The sequence below is a fragment of the Anopheles coustani genome, chromosome 2 (genome assembly GCF_943734705.1).
Source record: "Anopheles coustani chromosome 2, idAnoCousDA_361_x.2, whole genome shotgun sequence".
Lineage (NCBI taxonomy): Eukaryota > Metazoa > Arthropoda > Insecta > Diptera > Culicidae > Anopheles > Anopheles coustani.
Window position 1 is genome coordinate 73,786,477 of NC_071289.1, and position 26,954 is coordinate 73,813,430.

The 26,954-nt window shown below is 46.2% G+C and overlaps 1 protein-coding gene across 1 annotated transcript; it reads left to right on the forward strand.

Annotated features, from left to right (window-relative positions):
• Positions 1–3,981: 3,981 nt before the first annotated feature.
• Positions 3,982–20,398, forward strand: LOC131266971 (uncharacterized). Its single transcript, XM_058269679.1, has 6 exons — positions 3,982–4,138; positions 4,342–4,473; positions 16,820–18,085; positions 18,493–18,683; positions 18,762–19,308; positions 20,256–20,398. The coding sequence occupies exons 1-6, from the start codon at positions 3,994–3,996 to the stop codon at positions 20,396–20,398; spliced, it is 2,424 nt and encodes an 807-aa protein (XP_058125662.1). The 5' UTR covers positions 3,982–3,993.
• Positions 20,399–26,954: the final 6,556 nt, after the last annotated feature.

Sequence of the window (26,954 nt, forward strand, 5' to 3'; positions counted from 1 at the left end):
AATTATAATTATTTTTTGATACGCAATTTCGGAAAGAATGGAGTTGAATGCAACCGAATGTGCTCGCTTGCGTTCACACCAGAGTGGTTCACGGTTTGTGAGGCGAAATCGGGCAGAAACATTTTCCGGAACAAAGTTGAACTTGGGAACCAACCAAGCTCGACAAGCAAGCAAGACATGACAATGCAGAAGAAAATGCACGCTTGTTGTATTTTTTACTGCAAGCATTTTTATCGACATTTACAGTCAATTGGGTATAATAAATGAAAAAAGGGAAAAGAAAAACTCTGGAAGAAAATTATTAAATTATTAAATTTCTACCATAACTAAATATGGGAAAAATTTTCCCTTCGAAAGGTTTCTACATTGTGGAAGCAAAAAGTCTTTCAATTGCTATGAGAGAGTGATCATCACCTTTGCACGAAACACCTGAAATCGAACGTACCGCTAACCGTGTGGTTACAAATTTACATCCCAATAAATTACTTTCAACACTCCGCGTGCGGGTGTTAAGGCAAATAGCGAACGCATATACACATATGGTACATCGCATCGGGAAGAAACGCACCAACGATCAGCGACGCGTGTTGGAATGCCTCAACGAGGTCAACAACGTGCAGCTCAAGCCGGGCCCAAGTAGTATATCGGAGAGGGGAAGACACTCGAAAACAACGCATGTTACTAGATCCGCTTCGCAACGGAACGGTCAGGTGTAAAAAATGTAGCAACTCCACCAAACGAGACCGGTCAGCGGACACGTGCGAGTGCGACATGGTACCGGTCCCTATGGCAAGGCACGGTCCGTAACGGTTCTGCGGGCGTAATCGATGGCCCTTCGGAACGAAGCGATCGATCGACTTCTTGAGGGAAACTCGGTTGTGGTGGAATTCCGCTCGCCTTTTCCAAATTTCGGCCGATTACTTTGCATGACAAACTCGTGGTCGTTACAAGTGGGTGCTCGAAGGTGTATGTGTGGAAGTAGGATTGAATATTCTCGGTCACTTATAGTCGCACCGGGAAATAAGTCACCATCATGTACCCAGAAGCCAGCCAGCCTGCCAGATCGGTGCATCGATGCGGTAGCGGCCAAGGCGGGTGTAACGGGATGCTACAAATTTCGAGGCTTCACTTCACAATGGATGAAATGAACCCGTTCTTTCACCCGTGGCGTCACAATGGAATGCGAAGCATCATCCCCTCGTGTGTGTCAGTGTCGTTTACATATTTTACAAATGCGGCTCGGTTACATGCGAGGCTTCAGGAGGTACCACTTAGGGCCTGATAAATGTTCAACTTAATCTGGGTCAAGCACCTGAAGTGAAGTGGTTTGTTGTAAATGATGGCTATTTACGTGAAGCGAAGGGCACAAATCTTGGCGTCCATTACATTCTAAATGCAGTGTTTGGCCTGGTTGAGACGCGGAATATATCTTAGGGAGTTTAGGAGGGACTACAAATGATATACCGTATGCGTGATAATGTTTGCACCATTTAGCAATAACAAAATTTTGAAATATCCTCACAAATTTTAGGATGACGTGTTGTTCATTTTTGTTAAACTTGTAAGTCTTCGATTGAGTTGCCATTTGTGGCCACTATAGTCTCCATGCGCTTGCGGAACGCACTGCAGGTCCTAAAAATGTAGGTTAGATCTAATTCACTCCAAAAACTGGTCAATGTTTTTCGGAGGCTTCTCATACTTGAGTGACGTTTAGAGTAAGCCTTTGCCTTCATAAAGCGCCATATTGAGTAATCCGGAATCCAGCATGGTGGCCCAATATCTTTCGACCAGAACATAAGCTGTAGTTTTGGGTGCGTTTCGAGCGATGGGACGGAGCTTCATGGATAGTTATCCAACCATATCCCTGTCCAAGACCTTTACCACGGTCCACCGGGATATTCCTAAGGCATCGACAATATGTTTTTGCGATAGTTGCGCATGAGACTAGACTAAGTAAAACGTGGTTTTTCGTTCACAACTGGATGCAAAGAAAGCCAAAGATTTGTATGCCCAGAGAAAATGGGAACTATATTAGTACGCTGGTGCAAACATTATCACGCATACGGTATATTACTTCTTTCACGTGAAAGCTGGACAGAAACCGACCGACACAAGTCATATTTTTCGCACGTAAATAAATTCTTCTCCTACTTGGAAACGTCGATCGCATGTCAGCCTGAAAACTGATCAAAATATTAATTAATTTACTTAAGTCAATCACTTCGGCGACTTTATCCGATCGGGTATCACACGAATGCCATCGGCTGATTGACATGGCTTTCGTTTCCACCTTTTCCAAGAGACAGCTCCGAGCGTAATCACGAATTAAATCGATACACTCCGATAGGGGCGAGAAATTTCAATCAAATAAATAAGACATCAACTCGATCGGCTTGACGCTACGCGGTGTGTTGGAATTCCCGCTACTAAAGGACCTTGTGGAGGAAGGGTGGAAAACTGTCACAACCACCTGAAGGGCTGAAAAAGGCGACACTGGCTAATCGAGTCTCTACCTACCCCTCCCAAGTCAGGGTGACCCTTGAGGCGATCGGCAGCCATGTCGCCGTTCATGTTCGTCGTCACTTCCTGGACGGGCTATCGATGGGGTTGGACTCTAATGAAGCAAAACCAACACGCCATTAAGAGTGAATGGTTCCAGTAAACCAGCCAAGCCAGCTCGGAGAGGGCTGCACACCGACAACCGGCTATCAAATTAGGTCAACCAGTGCTTGCACATTCCGCCGCGAGTGAGAGCTTCCTTGCGCGATGCTGCGAAATCGAGTGCGCTCCCGGTTTCAACCTCCAAGTCTAAGGAATGTCGGAGACCAAAGGGAGGGTTTAGAAAGAGGTGGAGCGGAACTGCCAAACGAAGGCGAAAACACCAGCCTAATGGCACCGATTCCACGATCGCCAAGAAGAAGTCCCGATGGCAATAGCGGGATCAACATTGTCGACAGGGGCCCGTGTTGACGTTAGTGCCCACAATCAGCTGCGTTTGGCATTCGCTCGAGGTTGCACCGGTTCCGTTTGACCTAAATCACTTTCTTCGCACCCAGAAGGGCACTCAACGCCGAATGGGAAGGGAAGCCACTCGCTAGGTTGGTGGTTCCATCCTGTTTTCCACCGTTTGGCCGAAGAGCACACAACGCGAACTGTGCCATTCCTGACGATGCACGGCCTAGAATCGGGCGAAACAGGTTCCGCCGGGAAAAGGGGAATCCGTGCTCGAATCCGAGCTGATCCTCCCGTGGGACCTCGGGTACTACCCGGAGGGTTAGCACTTTCGCACACTGTTTTTCCACCGATCGTGCCGCGCCGGTAAAGGTCTCCCGCCTGAAGAATGCGCCGAGCCCGCGGTGGAGCTCGTACTAGAGCCAGCGATTAAATCCATTACGAGCCCTGCATGTTTGATCACGATCCGGACACGTTTTCCGCTCCTCCGGCCACTTTCACCCGGCTTCCCCAGGAGGGGCACGGGATGATTTCGATTTTCATCATTCGGAAGTCTACCCCAAAGGTTCCCGATCGAGGAGGAAGGAACATAGATACAATCGCGGCATCCGCATGCATGTCCACACGTGTGCCTGTTAAGACGGTTAATCCCTAGTCTTAGGACCACGACAGGCTTGCATGTTCCTCTGTTGAAATGGAGGAGTTGGCATGTAGCCTACATTTCCGTACCAAACTCGACTTGGACCACCAAACAACAACATCAACACGATCACTAATGAAGGTCATGTGTTCCAGCTAACGCTAACAGGGTGGTGCGCTCGTGATGCACTCCTTCGACAGAAATTATCGATCATTTGTAGGATCGCATGAATGAACAGCCGCTATCGGATCCTAATTTGATTCATTAGCTCGTGGGATATACCGAGCCTCAGCGTCACGGTCGACCTTTCGCTAGCGTTTTCCTCCATCGTAGCCATTTCGCTCATCATCTCTCTTCCCTCTCGGCTCTTCTTCCTACTCCAGCTAATGATAGGCGTGACGATGGCGTACGGACTGCTGCTGGGCGACACCTGCCAGCACGATATGGACTGCTCGGACAGCGTCAAGGGCAGCTACTGCACCCTGGAGGGCGTCTGCGAGTGCAGCCCGTTCTACGTGCGGCTGAACGAGTCCACCTGCCTGCCGTGTAAGTATCGGAAGCGGTCTCCCCGCGGGCGGGATCATTTGAATGCCCGCCAAGTGGAGCCTGGGAAAATCCCGGCGCTCCTGGGCTGGACATTTGAATGATGCGAATCAAATGCCGCCTAGACCTACATCGACGTCGTTTAATTAATTTTCTTCCCATCTTCTATGTTTTCCCGATTTCTCTCTCTACCTTTCCCTCTCTAGCACAACTGCTCGAAAGTGAGTGTAGCCTGTCCGAGCAGTGCTCGATGCGTGTGGCGAACAGCAGCTGCATCGAAGGCCGCTGTCAGTGCGACGGTGGATTCCTGCAGTTCCGTAAACATACCTGTCTCTCGCGTAAGTCTCCCACCGGGCTAGTCCTCAACAGCAAAAAAAAAAAACATCCACACACCGGATTTAATGCCTCAGAGAGTTCCAGAAATCTCTCAAATTACCCATTTGTTTTTTAATTCCTTTAAATAAAACCTCACTCGATCACACGTGGTTTACAACGACCGTTAGCTCTTCAGGTTACGGTATTCGATTCGCTTCGAATTTGGTCTTCAGTTTTTAAAAACTGTCGGCACGATCGGCACGGAACGACGGCCAGAGCCAATGCAGTCAGTGTGTTGCTGCCGCCCGCTTTTCACTGACTTGGCCTCGTTCGTGGAAGGTGCTTTTTCCATACGCGACCTCAGATCGAGGTGAGGCGAATTTCTGCGCCGCACGATCACGTTTTGCGGACGAAGAGCATGGCGGAAAGCTGAGCGAAAGGATGAAAAGAGCTATCGAATTGCAAATGGAAACGCATCGTGCATGCAATCTGATGCGCTCCCTCATATTATTTTATTGCCCCGAGGCAATGAGAGTTAAGGTGAATCGAAACCTGTTGGTGGTAAATAGGACTCACTAATATGAGATTAAATTATGTTCTAGAACAGAAAACTACATGATGTCAATGTTCGTAGTGTATGAAACATGTTGTTTCCCACATCGGTACAATATATTAACATGCTACCAGTCTTGGTCAGCTGAAAACATACGCTTAACCTGTGACGGCTGTAAAACAGCATAAACTGTCCATCGCACGTCTATTAATAACAGTTAACGGTACTGGGACAAACCACGGATGCGTTTCGAAACTACCGTTTGGAATCGAATCTGATTGACAGCGAGCTAATGCCGACGCAAAATGGCCACCGAGGCACGTTAGCCGCGCTCCAAAATGGATAATCACGACACTCACGAGCGCCCATCTTTACCAGGAACGCTGCAATTGTTTCAGGTCGCACAGCACAGCGAGATTCAATTCCGCGAAAGGTTTGACGGATTGCTGGATGGCGAAAGGCAGCAGCACGTCGGGCCGGGACGGATGATCGTTCGCAAAACGTTTTGATAAGTATGACAAGGGGAGCTGACTGACAGAACAATCGCAACGTTTATGCCTACCGATATGTTCCCGCTGGAATCGTGCTAAGCAAAACGGGGATAGAATCATTCGATGGGAAGAACGAATGGAAGTAGTTGAAACCAAACGAATTGGCGAGTATTGATGGATGTCGTTAAATTCAATGGATTTACAGTTGTTAGGGTTTATGTTTCACTTACCGAGAACATTATCGTCAGACTCGGAGATGTTAAACTATCCCCTCTCAATTTTTCCCTTTTCTATGTAACGTGAGGAGATGGTTATTGCCCAAGGAAGACATCCTGATTAATGTCTCTTGAAGTACGGGTCGTGTTAGAATAATCACCTTTCCAATGTTAACGTTCAATTCATTTAAAACTAACACCTACATCGATCTTGTTTATGAAACGTGAGACGTTTTAACTCATTGCTTATACGTTTCATTTTGTTCCGGTTGACTAATACTATGAATGAAGCATCTAAGTTCTCTTACAGAGGATTGAAGTGCCTTGTAAATAGTATAAAACTCCCAGAACCATCATAGCTCCTCGCAACATGTCATCCCAACGACTCCCTCTTAAGATTCCGACCATCACAAAAGTCCTGAGTACTCGTTAATAGCTGGTCCGGTTAACGGCTTCGATTCGCTAATGACCTTTCCACCCAAGATTATCTCCCGGTGTGTTTGTGTCCGCCGTCCATCGATTGGTCTTTGGACAGCTAATGAGCTCGAATCCCGAACAATGGCTTTTATCGGCTAAGATATTGCCTCGCAAGTGTTCGAGGAAGACACCATCAAACGAGAAGGGATGTTTCCGGCATGCGGGAAAACTTCTATCCAATAAATATGTATATATCGGTCAGTCAATGCCAACCCAGGGAAGGGCGCTGTTGGAGTTTTCTGACCTGGAAAAACCACTCAAACGATGGTGACGGGAAGCTGACCTCCAGTTGGCACTAATAACGCTTGGATGCGTGATTAAGCCTTATCTGGTTATTTGAACACGCACATACACACAAAAACACACCCGCAATGATCTTCTCTCTAATTTTCCTCTTCGTCCAAGCCCCCAAGCGACCAAGGAAGACCAATTTAGCATATGAGTGCCCACCGGGGGCGATGCTGGCTGGCAGGAAACGTAAAGTCTGACCGACGATTTAGAGTTCACGGTGTGCCCACGGTGCGGTCTTCTGGTTGCGTGTTTTGGAGTTGAAAGTTTATATGAAACATTTGGAAAGATAAAAGGGCACCCACAAACCGAAACGCATGCAACACATGGCCTGCTATCTCGCCGTTGCTACCGATTTTGCGCCTGCCGAACGTTATGCGTAATTTAACAGCGCGCGCGCTCCGGATCTCTAAGCGAAACGCGGAAGGGAACGCGAGGAAAGATAAATAAAAATCACCACGCAAACGTCCATCAAGTGGTCTAATGGATGGCAATGCTCCCGACAGCCATTCGACGAGTGACAACAGAGCTTCTGCGCTCCGCCCGTATGCTCCGCTCTGACAGCTGACGTCGGTTCCGTACCTACTGGCCAGAAGTGCGTTGTAGTGAAGTTTTGCTCGCTGACCAGCCGGGTAACCGGGTAACAGATTGGTCCAATTTTCCTCACTGCGTCGACGGGGGGGTATGTTTTGTTTCACTCGAGGGTCCGGTGGGGTGCGGTCCACACCCTTCGGTGGAGAGAAACTTACGACGCGGTCCCAGCGACAGTAATGGTTGGACGATTAGTGCTATTTTACCGAAATAATAATGAACATCGTAGTCCCACACAGACACCACATGAGTTTGATGCTGAATCAGCCGCTTGGTTTATGTGTTCGTGGAAGATGACTCCTGGCTGCTGGTGGGACGGCTGGAAGATGCGATACCACCCCGTCGTTCGCGAGCTATTATCGATTGGCGAGGGTGAGAGGGGAGACGAATCTATGCCATTAGGTATTTGGAGCACCAACCTCCCCTCGGGTTGACAAATGCGATTGCTTTGCAAACGAACGATTTGCCAGCTTCCCGGCCGGCGTGGCGTGCCGATGATGTTGCTCCGTTTTCCCACCGGTTGAGGCTCACATTTCGCAATTATCATCATCAAACCCGGCGAGCGGAAGCATATTGATGCAGTGAAGCATTTCAAAAACGCACACATATCGCGGCTTCTCACGGATAAATAGAGAAGAAACGCACGGTTGACCAAGTGGCTGTTTGCTCGATTTCACTCATGCTAATTTTTCGACCAATTTAAAACGAATAATACTCCCCATCGCGCTCGAACGGGTCACGACGTATAGTTATAATCATACGGATCGCTCGTTTTCCAATGTGGTTAAAGGTGTAGCACACGTTGGTTAGCTTTTTGATGGGGCGTTAATTTTAAGCGCACCCGCGGAAGTCACAAAAGACTACTACATTAATGGAAACGATACAAGCCGCGATCGAAGCATCTTCCTTACACCGATTTTACGGCCTTTATTTTTGTCTTCCCTTTGCTTCGTTTCGGAAAATCCTCTCTCTCTCGAGCAGGAAGGCCCGCCACATAATCCCGAGCCTCCCGTTACGATCTCCCACAGCTGGTCCCGGGAGGGGGGGTAGGAGCTCAGTGAAAGTTTTCCTTTTTCAAACGAACGTTTTCATTTTTCACCTAAACACAAACAGGATACGCATTGCCTAACTCCTGTGATTAAGCAGCCACGAACCGGGATGGAAAGTGAACCCCATCACCGGATGGGAGCTTTTGTTTGGCCTTTCTGCACGGTGGAGAAATTTTGCAAACCACTTTCACGGCCACCGTACGCACCGAAATCGGAGAAATTCTTGATTCGATCTCGATTGCTCCATTCACGCGCGGGAAAATAACACCCGAGAAAAAAAAGCAGGTTGTACCGTGCGAAAGCGAACCTTCGAGGAAAATGTAGTGCAAAATTTTTATGAAACAATAATTGCCAAACTGCCAGGTGTGTCATGACCTGGAAAAAAACATCACTGACGTCGCTACAGTTGGTGCGATGCCAAGGTTCGTTTGGCTGACGTATGTTATGCTTATACCTTTATTGAATGTTTATCAATATTTACGAAATAAAGTATTTTTTGATATTGATAACCGATAAACCCTCTAATATATAAAAATAAGTAATGATCTGTCATTAGAATTGTGTGTAGTCTAATCTATTTGAAGATAGTTTAATAACTTATTAAAAACGTTGACATATTCATATATTAGCGTGGCTTAACTTTTGCAACCCAATTTGCCAGATCGTATTGAAATTGAGAATGAGCATTTTATTTTATTTTACCTTCAAATTTCCCATTTCAGCTGTTCTAGTCAATCTACATGCTCTACTTGTTGATAATGTAAAACGTTCTAACGTTCTAATTATGCTCAGCTTCGGGAATTTAATGTCCATCGTTAAATTTTCGGTATCATGCAGGCCCGTATTTTCATGTGTAAACACTATTTTTACATATTTTAGTCAACATAACGAGCATTGATTTGGGTGTGCCGGAACATGTTTTTTCCTCTCGTTTTCCATCAACCAAATACAACAGAATGATACAATCTAAAAACCGTAACAAAATATGATCATTCAAATCTTTTTAAAATAAAATGGTGGCATAATATTCTTTATGAAACGAATTAAATTGCTACTGGAGAATATTTACATAAAAATTTTACTTTGCTACTATATGATACATTCTAACCCCCGTTATTGGTTTGTACAGTTTGAAAACCAACCATCAAAACCTGCGTCCAATTGATGTTAAGCTATACATTCAGTTCACCTAAAATACTCGTTTTACTCGTTATCAAAGCTCGCTGCATAACCGACCGCCAAAGTCGGCAGGCACGTAATAATAGACTACTACCAATGTGCCTTATTTTATTACGTAGCACTCGAATTCAATTCCAACACACGTTTATGCAGCACGCTTTACTCACGAAAACCAATCCCTGGCACGTAAATTGTACAATAATCTCTATGCTAATGTAATCTCGGTTCAAACGGGTCAAGAATCTCTCCTCGGCTGCAGGGCGGCCTGCTCGTGAACTTGAACTTCATGCCCCCGAAGCCGTAGCGCTTTCCACCGAGTGCCCACTTCCTGGCGCGCTGACTCCCGGGAGTCTCCGCTTCCAGGTCCAGGTTCCTGCCCTAAGGAACTTCGGCCCGTGGTGGGGAGAAGGAAAAAGGAAGGCAGAACCACCTCCCAACCCCCCCGAAGTGCCTTCGAAATGGTGCCCTCGGTTCAGAACGGGGTAGAAAAATAATAATCAAAAAACATACCATCCCACCGGCGTGGTTTCCAATCAACCGCAGCGTTGCATTCCATCCCATCCCAGAAACGCCTCGCCTGCAACAATCCATCCCGTCGGCCCGCGGGGTCCCTAAAAAGAGAGAGAGAGAGGGAAAGAAAAGAAGATACCTAAACCAGAGGCATCGAGGCAAAAGTGCTCCATTATAAGGCGGTAATGATCACGAAAATTACATAATTCAACAAACGCCCATCAACAACAAATGCCACCGCCATTCCACCCGTCCTTTTTCTGGAAAAACAAACCCTTCTGCTGCGAACAATTTCAATCCCGGACCGGGGTGCTTGGATGCGGCGTGGCATTGTTTCCTACCGTCCGAACAAAACGGAGCGGATATTCGATTACGGAGCCCGTCTTCGGTTCAATTATGCAGCATCTTGTACTGTTTCTTGTGGCTCGGCGAAGGCAGAAGCGATGCATACTTCAAATTTCAAGGTGTTTTATAAGACGTCCAACGGAAGAGAGAAACTAAGATAGAAGGAGAGCAAGCAAGGGATAAATTTCAAAGCCATTTAACACCCTTTCCTTATCCAGCATAATCCGAACGAAGTAGCTCCGGCCCGCGGACACATTTAGGGCGCTGGCGAAGAAATTTACAAAAACGTAAAACGGCGAAAATTGACGAAAATCCGGTTCCAATTATCCAAACCCGGACACGGTCCCGTTGCGGCGGTTCACTTGCAGTCCACTTAGGGCCACCTCTTAGCTGCACCAATCAGCTGGACCAGGTGGACGCAGACTCCTGGGGGGAAAAGGCCACGTGCGGAAACCCATCCACACAAAATCAACAAAATCATTTTCCTCCCGCTTTGCCGTTTAGTCCGCCTCGCCTTAATGCGAACCGCCAGCCGGACTCGATAGTTATGGATTTGTTTCCTCCAAAAGTGACCCTCTTTAGCCGTTTTGATTATTTTTACACCGAGAGCCCTTTTGTGGAGCGTAGCGCGCGCCGGGATGGGATGTTAATTGGCCCCCAACGCCATATCCTGCGGTATCGGAATCCGTTCAACGCACAACCGAACTGAGAGCTACATCTTTAGCATATTTTCCTCCTGGGAATAACACTGGGCAGGATTTGCCCGAGCACGCAAGATACGCTCCGTTGGTAGCTAAATCACATAACTTTGGCCATTTTGATCCGGCCATTCCGGAATTCCACGCCGAAGCGGATGAGAATGTCGAACAAAAGAATATCATCGACGGTAACGAGCACCGTCGGCATCGGTTCGGATAATGAGCGGATTGTGACGACAGCCAATAAGAGTGTCATCGCGTTTGCCCCCCGATGACCACAACCAAATGTTAATGCAGTAAACATGGTTCCGGACGAGAAGTTTGATCTTCCGGCAAAAAGTTCGCAAATTCGCCCGGAATAATATTTCTGTAATAGTTTTCTGTTTTTGCTGCAGATTACAATTAGATTAGATAAGGGTGTATTGCTATACAAGTGACTTCAACGTAAGCAACAAACTCATTCAATCTGTAGTTTGAGCGAAGTGTAATCATTTGCCAAAATTTAATCTTGTCTAGTCCCTAGTCCTTCTTGCATAATTGAATTAAAATTTTATCATTTATTTCGAATAATACAAACCTACCCAGGTTATCATATTTAATTATTGAATGATTATAAAGTGGTTGGAAATGGTTTGCCTACATGATATGTGCCAAACATGGTCTGATTTATAATTTAAAAATAATAAAACTAGAACAAAAATGTACTTAAGTACATTTACTTAACAAGTTAGTGTATCTATTGTTTAATTTGTTAAAAAAGTAACAGTAATTTCTAGTGCTTTTTTTCAATTTGTGTTTTGATGATTTAATTTTCTACTTTTTCAACGTCCCTTTAGCTATTAAAAAGATATATACACATGTATAGTAAATTTGGCACACACTAACAAACTTTTTAGTCAGATTTGAGAAAACTTTATCATGCTTAGTTTTGTCTAGCTGTATATTAATTTTATTTTGACGTCTAGTTATTACTCTTTTAACTTAGAGATAAAATTGTTATCTTTTTCTATGTTTAGCTGTTTGTGTAAGATTGAGACAAAACTATTTGTCCTCTATTTTGTAAAATGCTGAAACAACTTTTAATTTATACACTCTTATTTAAAAATACAAGCTTAAAAGTCCTCCATCCAGATTTATCACATGGTTGTCTTTGTATAAATACACGGTACTTTTGAGGGTTAAAGGTAAATGTTTATTTTCTTTATAATTTGTCTTCTGGACTTCAGAGGCCAATCCCGGCAATAAACGCGTATCCCCATGCATTACGCGCATAAGTGTGTCAGAGTGTTATTAGCACAGCAACACCATTGCACCCGGTCGGACAACAAAAGGCCCAATCACTCGTTCCCCCCCTTTTCCCTCGCCGTAAGATTCGTAAGTAAAGAAAGGCTACAAACTCGTCAGAAAACGACAGTCACGGTCCGCGGTTCGCTCATTATGAAGGCGATTTGTTGCATCCAATCTAGCGGGATGGGGAGAAAATTTGTTCAACATTAAGTGCCCGTCGGCCCGTAGTACACCCGTACTGCGGCCGGGGACCAACCGACAAGAGATTGGTCGGACAATTGTCGCCACGCCGGGAGAAAGGGTCGAGCATAATGCGAAAAGAAAAGTGAAATGGGTCGGTAAAGGGTGGACAAATGTTTTAATAACAGCCCGCTAATAAAGTCTTCAAAATTTGCTTCGCGCTTTGTGGTGTGGCCGAGCGAACCGAACCAGCTCTTTAGGGACACCGCGGTGTGTGACCAATGGCGATAGGAAAACCGGCGCGAACACGTGCATTAACCACGGTTTAGCTCGACTCTGTTTGAGAAAGACGATTGAGGTACCTCAAGAGCTATCTTTTTATTTTCATTTCCCTACAAAAACGCCCGTGGTCATGCCTAGTGTACCTGCTTTTCATCGTTCTTGCCGTTTATTTCCTCCCGCTCGAGTAGTTTTAGTCTAGTCTTTCTTCAAACAAAGATGCCGCACCGATTCTTTCCATTCCTGAAGGCCTAAAATTGTGCCATAATTTCCATCGTCCGTTTCTGAGCGTAAAAAACAAAAACCCAAACGCGAACCCACTTATGTGTGTGAAATGGAAAACCATCGTTCGCATTAAGACAAAAAAAAGCCACGCCAGGAAAGAAATACAAAAGGCCGCCCGCGATGTGCGATAGTTCTCATCTGCTCCTCCGCTCTTTGCTGTCCTCGATTATTTTCTTTTTGTTTTGCCACGATTTTTCATCCCGCGGTCTCCACAATCGCATTCAGCATAAAGCATGCATGAATAAAAGTGCGAACTGCCATCGCAACAAACAAACCCAAATCTGGGTTAATTTTTATCTTTCCCCGACCAGACCTTCCCAGCGACACGTTCACAAAATGGGAAGGCAGATGGCTCGCTGTTGTCTCCCCTCCCCCCTCCGTCAGGGAAAGAGGCTTTTCGCACCCACGTGGGCCCCGGTGGCGGGTTCCGATTTTCGCGTGCACAGAAGACGCACGGCCTTTCCGCGCCAATTTGCATAACAAACACGAATTATGCTCCTTGTTTGGGGGGACGAATGGGACGATTTAGCTGCCATTTATCAACGCCCGTCCGTCCTGTGAAGGAAGCCTGCGGGCGTAACCCGTGGAAAGCGGGCTGCTGGCCTATGCTGGCGAAGGTGCCTTTCTTTGCGCGCCAGATCAGCCACCAGGAATCAAGGTCAGGCCGCAAGTGCATCCCGCGTGGCTTGGTTTGGTTTTGCTGGCGATATTCCTTATTTGACCGGTTCGCATCGTTTTCCGCCGCCGCCGATTGCAGCAGCCGTGATCGTTTGACTTTACGATTATGCCCGCTCGTTAGCGATGACACTGGGAGTAATTGTGTGCGACGCGGATGCGTTAGATGCGTATCGAAATTGGATCAGATCGTGCCAAGAGACCATTGGCGGTGGCCATAGTGTGGGATCTACACTGAATGTACTGTCGCGCCACTTTTCCCCAACGTCTGTGGCGATATTTCCAAAACGCAGGCGTTGTTTGTCCAGGTCGTACTGTTCTTGTTTTATCGGATTTTAAATCACCTATCGATGAGATTTAGACAGAATATGCCCAATTTTACTGTAAGGGTAAATTTGTCGCATCTATTTGATGACATTGATGACGTTTTCGTAATGAAGATGTTTATAGTTTTCAAATGGCGATGAATCGTACACTATTGCTTTCAAAGTCTGTATTATTTTTTAATTATTCAATGTTACTATAAATCTTTAAAAAGATGTTCAAAATTACATATTTTTTAAGGAATATTTCAGGATACTTAATGTTCGAAAACTTGTGGTGAAAAAGTTTTAAATTAGCAAGATGAGATCAATTTTTGACACCATATTTTATCTTCAAAACGGGTTTGAAGAGCGCTGGTTTGAAACTTCGAAATCGTGAAGGAGAAGAAACAATTTTAATACAATAAAAAAACGTGATGAACGACTTTTCAAATACTGTTTAAAGATTGAAAATATTTTCAAGGGTCAAGTTGACGCACTAAGGTAAACGCCTTTGCTTCGTATGTTGTAGTGTAAACCAGGCTCTTTTTCACGATCGACGGTCACGCATGATTTTTCCGTATGAAAGTATGAAAGGAGCCACCCGATCGTGATATGGTAATTAACGCCTTAAGCACCCTGCCAGCCTGGTGGTTCGTTTGGAGGGAAGAAAAATGACCCTCATCTCATATGCCAAATGGGAGCTGACAACGGTGGTAATCGTGGCGTGTCGAACGTCAATAAGTGCATCGGAAAGCCGACGGTACGAAGTCGATACGCTGGACTAGGCCTATTTATCACCGATCGTTGGTGTGGGTTTTTTTCTCGGCGGGATCCAATATTATTTTCCTTTGCCCGACTCGGTAAGAGTCTGTTTGCTTGAAAAAATGATGTTAAAGATCGCGGTGATTCATTTTTTGGATGAAACACATGTCGACGAAATATGATCCGTGAGGGTATAAACATGTCGGTCATTGCAGAATGAGGTAGAAAACATGTTGGTTTTAATAAAGAGCTCGCTAATTTATGACATGCCACTGGTGTCAGTGCACTTCCTTTCCCGCGATTACAATGTAAACGGTGCCAAATGACCACTTACCCCCTGGGGATGGGGAGAAAGATACCGTGGTGAATGCGGTTATGGAAACTTATCTGCCCTAATCTCAGCAATCTCTGCGTGGCTCACGTTGCACGCTGCATGTTCCTTCGCTGAATGAATGCAATTTCTCAATGACTCCCGCGTGCCAACATGCAGCGGATTTCCGGCCCGGTGCAGAGGGAAAGGAGTTCGTACCACAAGAAGAACTTGCACGGTTGTAAATAAGAGAAGAGTGACGGGTGCTTACACCGCACGTCCGGGGTAGATGGTACGTAAAGCGTTTCCGGGTCCCCGAGGTTTTGCAGCACTCGATTTATGTCAGTGGAATAAACACCGGCCGACGAGTGACATAATTTCACCGCAACGGGCCTGGGAGTCGTCGAGTGGTGTCTGCAATTGGGATTGCGTACGACTTCGGACCATCGGCTTCATCGTTATGTGGCGTGCGAATTGTGTGTGTTTTCAACCCATAAGAACGGTAGACCTCCTGGGAATGGTACCGATTATGTAGGTCAACAGGCAAGGTTAGCTCCCCCGGGGGGACGAGTGTGCTGTCAGGGAGCTAACGATGTGATGTCATCTTGGAGCATTATATGCTGCGCTTGTAGTGGACGGTCATCGACAATTGTTTTGTGTTCCGATGGGGAATTTTGAATGCGATCTCTGATAAAACACTTGTCAGTCGGAAGCCAAGAGAAAGCGCATTATCCCGTTGGATAAATATTACTTGCAATGAATATTTTCTTTCGAGGAGAACATGACAGAGATTGTGGAGATTCTGAAGCTTTGAATCTTAAATATCAAACCTTTAAAAATGTATCTTATATAGCGTAAAATTACAACCAAGATATTTATATAGGCTGAAACCTCGTCATATTTTTTATTCTAATATATAAACATTTTATGTAGTTGTGTTAAGACATTGCTTTCTCTTGAAATTTGACTTTATTTTTACACTTCTGCAGCGTAGTTCTATAGATATTTTTATTGGGCAATTTTCTTGTTCATTTATCAACTTGTACTTTTTTCATCTGTATGAGGTGAAAATTTGGGAAAGATAAAAATTTCGAGTTTTACTAAATGTTTAACATGAAATTGTTGGTAAGCTCGAACTTTTTTGCATGAAATTAATTCGCCCTGACTTATTCGAAAATGTGACTTCATCATCATAAAAGTGAAGTGATGTTTTATTGACAATTTAAATTCAATTAATAGATGTTTTATTTAGACTTTAGAACCATTTCTTTTTAACCTAAGTGAGTATAAATCTAACAATTGTATGTACAATCAGTTTGCCTTTAAATTTTCACTACCTTTAATTTTATCTCGTATGATAAACCTATTATCAAACACTTTAAAGTTTAATCTCCCCATTGAAAGTAATCTATCAAGCTACTTTTGATTTTCAATTGACGGGAATAGTCTAATCGATGGAATTAGCTTCCGCTTTCAATTTCCGCCGACCGCGAATGAATAAAATCCACGGCAAACCAAAAAACCAAAAACCCGGCGATGGCGTCATGGCCCAGCACACTTTCATTCCCCTCGTTCGTCCCTTGCTGGGCCCTACCACAGTCCTAGATCGTTTCGCACCGCCATAAAAATGCATCCATTTATTAGCACGCCAACTCAACCGTGGCTGGGTTCTAATATTTTAATCGAAAATGCTTGTCGCTGCACCGACCGGCCCGTGGGTATCGGTTTCCCGGCGTTCGGGAGACCTCTGCCGCACCGGTGCGCAAGCCGGAAATCGAAAATCGCGTCGATGTACATAAATTAAACCGGTGCCCGATGACAAATGCGAACCCTTCCTACCCCATTCGACCGTTGATGTGAACTGTTTTTTCTCTCTCGATGTTTTCATAGCGGCCCAACCCGGCACGGTGTGCTACAGCCACGCGCACTGCCGTATGTGGGACAGGGAAAGTCACTGCGACTTCCTAATCCCGAACCTGTTCGGTCGCTGCCAGTGCACGTCTCCGGCGCGCCAGAACGGACCGACCTGTGTGACGGAGAGTGTGACGGAGCCGGAGCTGCCCGGGTTCGCCAAGCCTCAGCAGCAGAGTCCGGCGGAGGAGGAGAAGGAGCAGCAGGAGGGCTCGATCGACCGCATGTCGACCACCACCGAGGACGACGTGATTGTGGTGGAGAACTTGGTGCTTCGGGATGGCGCGATGGCCGACGAGCAGATGAGTGCGGCCGAGGGTCACATTACGACCGAGTACCAACCGTCGGCGTCGGACGAGGACGGTATCAGCACGACGGACTTCATTGAAATCACCTCACCCGGATACTCCACGGAGCGGGACCAGGAAGCGGCGACCGACGGGACGACACGGAACGGTATGGAGCAGTACGAAAACACCGAACAGTACGTGAACCTGGAGAAGGACGTCGAGGAGCAGTTCAAGCAGCAGGAGCTGGAGGATGCCCTCTCGACGACGACGGCGGCCGCATGGGCCGGAGAGATTGCCGAGGCCATCACCACACAGGAGCACGAGCTCGACCCATTCGGCAAGGACGCCACCACTCTGACGTCGATCGAGGTGACTTCGGACAGCGATGGGACAACGGTGCGTGGTGAGCCGGAAGCAATGGCCTCAAATGACTCACCCACAACTACCGAGTTCGAATCGGACCACTCGGAGCCAAACGAGACGGAAAACGAGGTAGAAATTGTGGAGTACGACCGTACCACCGCTTCGGAGGGTAATACACAGCAGGCCGCCTCGTTGCTACAGGAAACAACCACCGAGCTCGGATCGGAGCGTCCCGAACGGTACGACGACACAACGACCGCTTCCTCCGCCGAGCAATCGGAAGAGCAGGAGGAAGAATTGGCGAACGATGGCAAGGAGATGACCACGACCGAGTTCCTACAGCAGTACCACGACGTGCAGCTGCGCCGCCAGGACTCGAAGCTGTTCGACGAGGACGAGCTGATAGTGGAGGAGGACGAAGTGCGGGCGGAACCGCGCGAGAATGAAATCGCAGACTCCGGACCGCTCCGCACCACCACCGAAACGTTGGTCCGACTGGCAAGCCGTACGACGGCCATGGAACCGGAAGCTCCACTCTCGACGACGGTGGCATCGGTGCTCGCGGCTGAAGCTACCACCACGGCAACAACACGTGGTATGCAGTGTACTCACGAAATTAAATCCTTCGGAACTAAATGTCCGTTATTTTTTCAAACGTAGGTATCGAGTTCACCACAACGACGTCAGCGCCACCAAGCACCACGCGGCGAACGAGACGAACTACGATCAATCCCTTTTCAACGGCCACGACGAGTGCGGCAGATACACGAACTAAGCATCAAGGTACGTACAACAAAGCTGTTTACTTTACCCAAGGTGGTTGGAGTTTAAAATTTCCGTTGAATACACGTATAAAATTAAAAAAAAAAAAGTAAAAAAGAACACTCCCAACAACATTTTAAAATTAAAAAGAGCAGACGTAAGCCCGTTTTGTTTGTCCAAACTGCTTTAGCTTCCTTTTTTTAAACCGATTGAATTAATATCTCCACATATTGGTAGGAATTCGCACACGCGTCGACTTGGGAGATGGACCCGTTTCGCTCGGACTTGCTTGTGCAACCAGTGAACAGTGCCAGCTGGCCGATCCCTACAGCTATTGCAGTGACGAGGGACGGTGCGATTGTTCCTTCCGCCAGCCGGACGACTCCTGCCGGGCTACCAACACCGGATGCTCGCGAGGAACGTTCCAGGTAGGTGTCTAGCCTTTATATGGCCCTGTCTTGCCCATCAATAAAATCAAACTACTTCCCCTTGGCCTCTTCCAACAGTGTCGCTCGAGTGGAATCTGCATCAGCTGGTTCTTCGTGTGCGACGGCCGACCGGACTGCAGCGACGCATCGGACGAGGAGTGCAACTTCGCGGTGAAATCGAACGGCACGCTGCTGGGATCGACCACCAGCTGCCCGGAGCTGTCGTTCCGGTGCGAAACGAGCGGCCGGTGCATTTCACGGGCCGGAATCTGCGACGGCAAGGCACAGTGTCCGCACGGCGAGGATGAGGTTGGTTGCGATTTCCGCAAGTCGCGCAAATGTCCGGAGCACACGTTCATGTGCCGCAGCGGCGAGTGTCTGCCGGAGTATGAGTTCTGCAACGCCATCGTGTCGTGCCGGGATGGCAGCGACGAACCGCCGCACCTCTGCGGATCCCGGGCCGTGCCGAACTTCTTCGTGAAGCTGCTGAGCGGTCCGACGGCACGTGGACGCAACTACTGCCCGATGAGGTGTGGAAATGGACGGTGCCGCTCGACCGCCATAGTTTGCTCCGGACGGGACGGTTGCGGAGATGGTAGCGATGAGGATCGGTGTTCCGTTTGCCGTAAGTATGCAGCTGAATTAAACTATTAATGAATCTAATTTTGTGTTTGAAAATAGTTCTAAAGTGTGCTAAAAACTTAGATATGAGTCCACAAATAATCTTTTAAGTATAACGGTCTAGTGCGTCAAAGACAAAGCATGTCGATATGACCGTTGAAGAACTATGAACATTTTAACCAGATTTACATCAGAACTTCAAAAATGTATCGATTTAAAGAGAGACAGTAAGGTTCGATGAAACAATAAGGTTGTATTTCCATTTTTTCTTAAATTCAACTAAATAATGGTATTGATGTATTCCCATTTTATGGTGGTTCGAGAATAATACGATCGAATCAAGAATTATTTGTTTTGTCACCGTTTAATTACCGGTGATATTTAAAAAAACAATGTTTATTTTCATCGTCAACAGATAGGTTTTGCATAATATTTTCGTTTTAATTATCCAACTCAACTCTGGTAGTACAAACGACCACCGGGAGGAAGCACACAAACGCAACCTAAATTAACGCCAACAGCGCGAAACAACATAACAAGCAAATAACCTCGGCGTCAATCAAATCGATTTTATTTCATCAGTGCATATTAGTTCTCGTTCATATGCTACCATCGATACCGGTTGTTGACGAACGAAAATAGCTTTTAAAACGTTAAACAAAAAACTCCACCTACGCGGTGGAAAATCGTTCCACCCGCACCAAAGGGGTTGAATAATTTATCCGGCTAGGCCACTTACTTCCCCCTTTAGTGGTGGGTGTTCATAATTTTGTTCTTCTAAATGCCATTCTCGATGGCGCGTTCGATAGCGGTCATTTATTTATGTCCTCCGAGCGGAACCACTTTGAAGCACGACACGGCACGAAAACACTGGAAATGGAAACACTTTCCAGCACTATTGGCAGCGCTGTTTGTAATGTGAGTTTCTTCCTCCCCCCCCTCCCCCAACAGGATGCCCGGCGCCAGCCTACAACCACGTCCTGTCGGTTGCACCCGTCGTCGCCGCCGTCGCCCCCGCCCCAGCCGCCATCGTCGTCCCGAAGCAACGGAGTAGGACGAGCCGCATCACCGGTGGACACTGGTCGCGGACATAGAAGTTCGAAGGTCGCCGAAGCGTCGAATAAACCCGACATCACCCGGCATCCGGAAATGGCCGCCGTGGCAGGGGGAAAGAGGATAAGAAGCGTCCGTCAAGGGTAGCCGCGTTCCGCCCACGACCCGAATCGACTAGTTTGTGCGGAAGGTGCGCTCTTATTAGTTTGTAAATAAAGGTCCTACTCTGATGCGCCACCAAACCGACACTAACGGGAGGGAGGAGTCGTTTAGGAACCGGGACGTAGTAGATGCACGCGTTTTATATTCCATTATTTTTCTATGCTGCACACCTCTCGACACTGCGACAGGTCGAGTCGATGGCAAATACTACAAACTGTTTCATACATTCCGCGTCGGGGGTTGAGTAAGCGAAATCACTTTTCAAACCCCCAGTTTATATTTAACGTCCATTAGCAAACTAACGTATACGGTTACAGTAGACAGGCGTGCGGTGAAAAATGTAGCACTAGCAAGATTGTAGTGTCCGTAGCGCGAAGGTAGGAAGGACCTAAGAAACCTATGGAAAGGAGCAAAATACTCTCGAGTAGCACGAAACGTCGTCGCCAGTCAAACGATAAAATAGTAGCGAAAGTGGAAGTGAACAGAAAACAGGTCAAAGGTTCGGGGTTAGGGGCGCTCTGAGGAAAGCTTTCCGGCATCCGGTTCCGCGGACCGTGGGGAGGGTGGAGTAAACACTTCACTTCCCTTCGACCCTTGGCAGCACGCATGTGTCTGCGTGTTTGTGTATTTGCACCGAGGAGTGCCAAATACGGAACGATAAAGAAAAACAAACGCAAGGAACCTTATGCCAAGGGTGCGTGTAAGGTCAGCCGCGCCAGACCACGAATGAAGGGTGGGGTTGTGGTCGATAGATTAGAGTTTGTTTTACATTTGGCCAACCGGCCGGACCTCGGCCAGCTCGCCGGCCGGGTTTCGGTGGAGACGAAATTTATTTATTTTAGCAGATAGGCAAGCCGAGTAGAGGAGGAGACGCTTTTAGAACAGGGTTTTTACGCTATTGGAAGCCTGGTTCAACGACGGAACCCGCGCTAGAAAGTGATCGAATGTCGTTGAATGATGCACATCAATAGATTTGCGGAGCCAGTGTTGCACGATTGATGTTGGAATAATTTTATTAATTTATACTTTCTAATGACACTGACGTTTCGGCCCGACGGATGCGTGTGTAATGTCTCCGAAGCCCTACTGGCCATGTTTTTACACCGCCGAGGGGGGAAACAAAAGTAAACCCGTATAGCCAGTCGAAAGAACAACTAAGTTTAGTTGAGACGGGATGATAACTTAACACTATTTAGCCCGCTAGCGGTACGCCATCAGCGTTAGATGACACTTAGAACGTACGTAAACTGTATCGTCGACTATGTAAAATAGAAATTTTAATCATAACTAACAACCGGGTGTGTTTTATGTGTGCTTGGTTCGTCAACTGCGCCACTGGTAAGTATAAGTTCAGCTCGCTTCATATCGCTCCGTGGTTCTTTTTCTGTTTTTTTGCACATGTCTGAGCAGACCACATCGTCTACGGTTCTGTTTGTTTAAAGCCGGCTAGAGTCGTCTTCAGAACCGCAACGACGGCGATCGTAGTTATCAGAAGTCTGTGGGTGGACGGATATGCGTGATAAGTTGTTCAGCAAACGCTGGCGAGCGCAAGAAGCTGCCATTTGCGTTCTGCCACTGATCTGAAGCAGATGAAGTCGCCGGCCAAGAGGGGCGAAAGGGGCCAGTGGTGGTGGAATTTAAACCAGATGATATGAAATAAATTGACCGGTGGCCGATATTTCTCGCGCTCCTTGTTGCTCCATTCGTCACGGAGTTCTAGATCGCGAAGGTCATACCCGGCCGGTTGCGTACACTCGGAGTTTGCAACCGGAGTGAACGATTCCTCGTTTCCCTTGACCAACTACGACAGACAGTATTTGAAGCGAGGCTTGACCACGATCGTGGCATCACGCAACGAAACATCCTTCCAATCGATGATGCACAGTTTCGCACGTTTGCTTCCGCGTCACCGGTGCGGAAGGAGATGAGGCTCCAGGGAGCCTGGGATGATGTCGTCATTTTATATCCATTTTTAAACATCATCCACTTGTATGTCTGCCTGTCGTACGCGCTTGATTGCACAACGAGCATCCTATCCAAGGCGAAGATGATGTATTGTGGCGTTGTGGCTGCGCCTCAATAAAGCACATGCTGTTTGCACGAAGAGCGTTTATGACGCCATTTGGACTTTTAATTAGACGTACTGAATTGGATTTTAACATGACATTTTATTACTTTTTTTTGTAATTTATTCGAGTAATTAAGAACCTTGGGATTAACAGCCGGCTGTTAGTCTGCTGCTCTGATAGGTTCAATGGCGATAAAAATTTGTTCTCTCCAACGTCGGTCTAATACTATTCGGAAAAAAATTAACCAATTTGAATAACACGCATTCCCTAAGGCTTTTTAAGAGCCAGTGACCATTCTAGTTCGACGACCTCTCGCAGGACCTTGGTTTCAGAGCGTGTCAGAAAGGAATAAACCATTCAAGCAATGAGGCATTAGTGGAACTGTGAAAGTCAACTGTATGGCTTATACTACCATTTTATGATATCGGTTCAAAGTGTTCAAACAGTCACCTACTTCATTCTGAAGGTAACGATTTTTTTATTTTATTTTATAATTATTTTGGATTGTGGTTTTTTAGCGTATATGAAATTATCAGCACATCAGACAATTGACCACTTTTGACAGTATTGTAGTTTTGGAATCGTAGTTCGTATGATTTTGTGAAAGTATTTTTGCAGACAAAGCTGTTCTAGAGAAGAAGCAAAGTGAATCTGAAGCGCTGCTCGAGCAACTTTTAACCACAATTTGGTAAAAGGTGTTGATATAGTTTTCCTCTCAGTTAGTTACGATAAGTTGACGAATTGCAATGCGTCACATTGTGTTAATAGAAAATTTAATTGGAAAGGAAAGGCTTGCTGCGTTTACTTAACACCTTGTTGACGGGAGACGAAGATCTTCGTCTGTTTTTGACTCAACGTTGAGGACGGAAAGACGGACATGTACGTTGCACGCATACCATTGCATAGTCGAGCGTTCGGGTATTTCGTTCGTTTCGTCGTATCCGTTTCGATCGGTCGTTCGTTACCGGAGCGGCTGGCCCCGGTGACAGCAGCTAGTTTTGGGAAAAAAACGCCCGTCAACAAAGTATTAAAATTCAAACTGCATTGTTTATTTTGAATTCATACATTTCACACAATGGACACAAACCATACAAACACAAACTACGCACGTTGATGGTATGCCGTGTGTTGTGCGCAGAAGCAGCCGCCGAAGCCGTTGTTCTCCCTGGTCCGCCGTAGTATCCGGAGTGAATTGGCGAACCCGGTCAGTATTAGTCGGTCACTGCTCGCAGCGTCGTGTCGTAACTATTCCCGCGGTGTGCAATGTGTGTGATTTTAATCCTGTATCAGTCCAGTCATGCGGTTGCAGGCTGCGATTCGCCAACCAAATCGACACCGAATTCTACTGAGTGAAGTAAATCTGTTCACAAAATGTGCTGCTATAGCACATTCTTCGCCATACGATTGACAGATTGTGCGATGGCTCTAGATGTGTTTGTGTGCGTGAAAATCTAGTGCAATGCAGTGACTGCTTAAGGAATAGCTGCTTCCTTTTTTCCAAGGCTCCCGCAAGGCTGCAGTGGAAACGACACTGGAACCTCCGGAGAAGGCATCGCAAAAAAAAGCTGACGCACGACGCGCAAAACCGACCGAAGTCGTCGTCCCGGGGTGGCGCGTTTGTGTATGCCGATTTGAGAGCTCCAACCGTAGCTTAGCTCCGTTTTATAAAGTAACGTAGGGCAAGAGTGCGCTTCCCATACATTTCAAAAAAAAAAAAACCCGCAAAAATTACTCATAGACCAATGCCTTTTCGAATGATTTCAAGCCTTAAGAAATCATGACATCCTTTATAAATTCTATAAGAATCCAGCATAATAGTATAACCTGTTTAGAAAATATGAATTTTGGAGCCTTTTTTTTGCGGACTGGAAAGATTGATCTGTCGAACACTCCGAAAAGATCTAAGAGCATTTCATACTTTGATAAATACCGTTATTGTATTTATTTCTATATAGGAACGGAAAATGGGACATGGTTCAAAAGATCGGTTATATTCTTGTTATACAAATGATATGATATCATGTTGGTATTTATTTTAAATTTATTATAAAAAATTATAAAAAAAATTTAAACTTATTATGTGATTTTTTGTCATTTATCACTTTTTCCTGAAAACTTAAGTTTCCTGTTTTGCACAACGTTAGCATCATAGTTGTCACGTACATTTTTCTTTTCTTTCTCGACTATTTTTTTGCACTCTTCTCACCAGACCAATCAATTACGATTACAATTTCTAAACAAATTCAAAGAAATTTTAAAGGGTCACCGAATCCGAAGTAGTAAACAATAATTTGTTCGTCTATAACGATGATCACTTTAACCCCACCATACGTTACGTTGCTTCGCGTGAGCGGAAAGATTTCGCGCTTATAGCACAATCTCTCCCCGGCCACTATGTAAAAACATCTGGAAATTGTTTCGAGTTCGCGGCAGTTTCTAACGATCCGCAGTTCGCATCTGGAAACCGAGGAGGCTGTGCATCGTGCCGTGGTGTCCAATTCCACATCCGCGTGATCGAACTGCGATGCTTCTTTAGTGTTCAATCTTGTCGCAATTGCGTAGGAAAAAGTGTGCTGGTTTTGCATAAGTGACCAAGTGGTAAGATTTATCTCACCAAGCACAAACACACCAGTGGTAAATAGAGCTCAAATTCCCATCCATCATCTCCCGGCCCGGGGGAGCCCAGCACAAGCCTGTGGACCTACGGCAAAGGCGGAAGCGTTTTATGAAGTGAATTATTTTTAAACCCATCGCATGCTAAAAAGTGCTCGTCAGGCTTGCCCTCGCTGGTAGTGGCACTAGTTTTTCCTCGTGTGGAATTGTAAATTTTCTTTGCCTTTTTTTGTTTTTGCTGGCGTTTCTTAGCAGTAGTGTATCAGAATAGACCGCAGACCACGAGGATGCTGCAAAAGTGGAGAATTTATCCACACCACGCTGAGAAGATCACTCTCTCCTGCTCGTAAGAGTCTCATCGTGCGTTCCTCTTGGTGAGCTCGCCAGTGAAAGACGCCGTTCGTGCGTGCGAAGAGAAATTTTGCGTGAGATGTTCCGCGTGTGAGTTGAACGTGTGAGCGTGAAAATTCCTGCCCCACCGGCCGCCTGGCCACCAAGGATACCAAGTGTCTACCTCGCGTCAAGCATCGTGTGAAGCGAAACATCCCAAACAACAACACAAAAACGCTCCCGTAAAAGAGCACCGGACAAAACCGGTGAAATACGCGACTAATCCGGTTGGCGTATGTTGCGAGATCCACGCGCCGTTCTACCTCAACATCTCCTATGGAAGCGTGGCATCATTGACTGCTCCATCCTAATCCGGGCAGGTCAAAGTTGTTGTGCAAAAGGTCAGTAGTCAGTTAGCAGAAAATCGGTTCGGGGGATGCTGAGGCCACGATTGTCTTATCGCCTCCGTCTGCATGGGGGGTGATCGGATTTCCCGTAAATACTTCGCTTGTGCTCCGATTCTTATCATATGTTTAGTAAAGAAAAAACCAAACAGCAATCGCTGACTTTCTACATCGTCTGGAAAGGTCACAGATCACCAATTCATACACCACAATGTCAAAAAAATGATCCCGAATGTTAGAATTGATAGGCCGTGCGGCTCATGGTTTCGCCGTCTCAGCGCTCGTTCACACCGTGCGTGGCCAGAGTAAACATTCATTAGTATTCACATGCGAATGATGATTTCCGAGGTCCGGCAGCGAAACCGTACCGACGCCCGGATGTTTCCCGACCGTCTCCGGACGTGCCAATCGCGTCACCGATTGGCAAAATTTGCGCCTTCAGTCTGGGCCTAAATCGGGAGGACGTGCCGGTACGGGCCGATTGATTTGTATATGAGCGTTCGGGAAAAAAAGTGTGTCACAAAAGTTAAACAACGAACAAATATTCCGTCCCCACTTCGCTTCGCCACGGTTAGGTGGAATAATTACTGATAATTGTTGACTTCTAGCTCGCAAAAAAAACCCCCGTAATTCCCAAGCTATTAAGCAATTAAAAGCACATCAAAAGCAGATAGCCTTTTTTACTGGATTGTTTGATAATTTAAACGGTTGGTAACTGCACAAAAATTGCGGAACTCTGTTTGGATTTCCAAAGAAGTTGTCGTAGATCGCAGCAATTGTTACCACAATTAAAATTGTTAATTACTTTAATGATTATTCCACATGTAGTTAAACCTAAGTTTTTATGTTCTGATTAGAAAACAAATGTGCACGATTTATAAATAAATTTACTTTAGCTGTAATTGGCATACTTTTTCAAACCGGTAGCTGAGGTCACTTTTCCCTTTCGTTTGGCCCAAAGCCAAGGCTTGCCCCGAGAAACAGGGTTGGTCCATTATCGTGGACGTCATAATTTTATA

Excerpts from the sequence above, each read along its gene's own strand:
- LOC131266971 (XM_058269679.1), top strand. The coding sequence starts at position 3,994 with ATGGCGTACGGACTGCTGCTGGGCGACACCTGCCAGCACGATATGGAC. Across the intron at positions 18,684-18,761 it reads GCTCGCGAGGAACGTTCCAG|TGTCGCTCGAGTGGAATCTG; the intron begins GTAGGTGTCTAG and ends CTCTTCCAACAG. Across the intron at positions 19,309-20,255 it reads GGATCGGTGTTCCGTTTGCC|GATGCCCGGCGCCAGCCTAC; the intron begins GTAAGTATGCAG and ends CTCCCCCAACAG.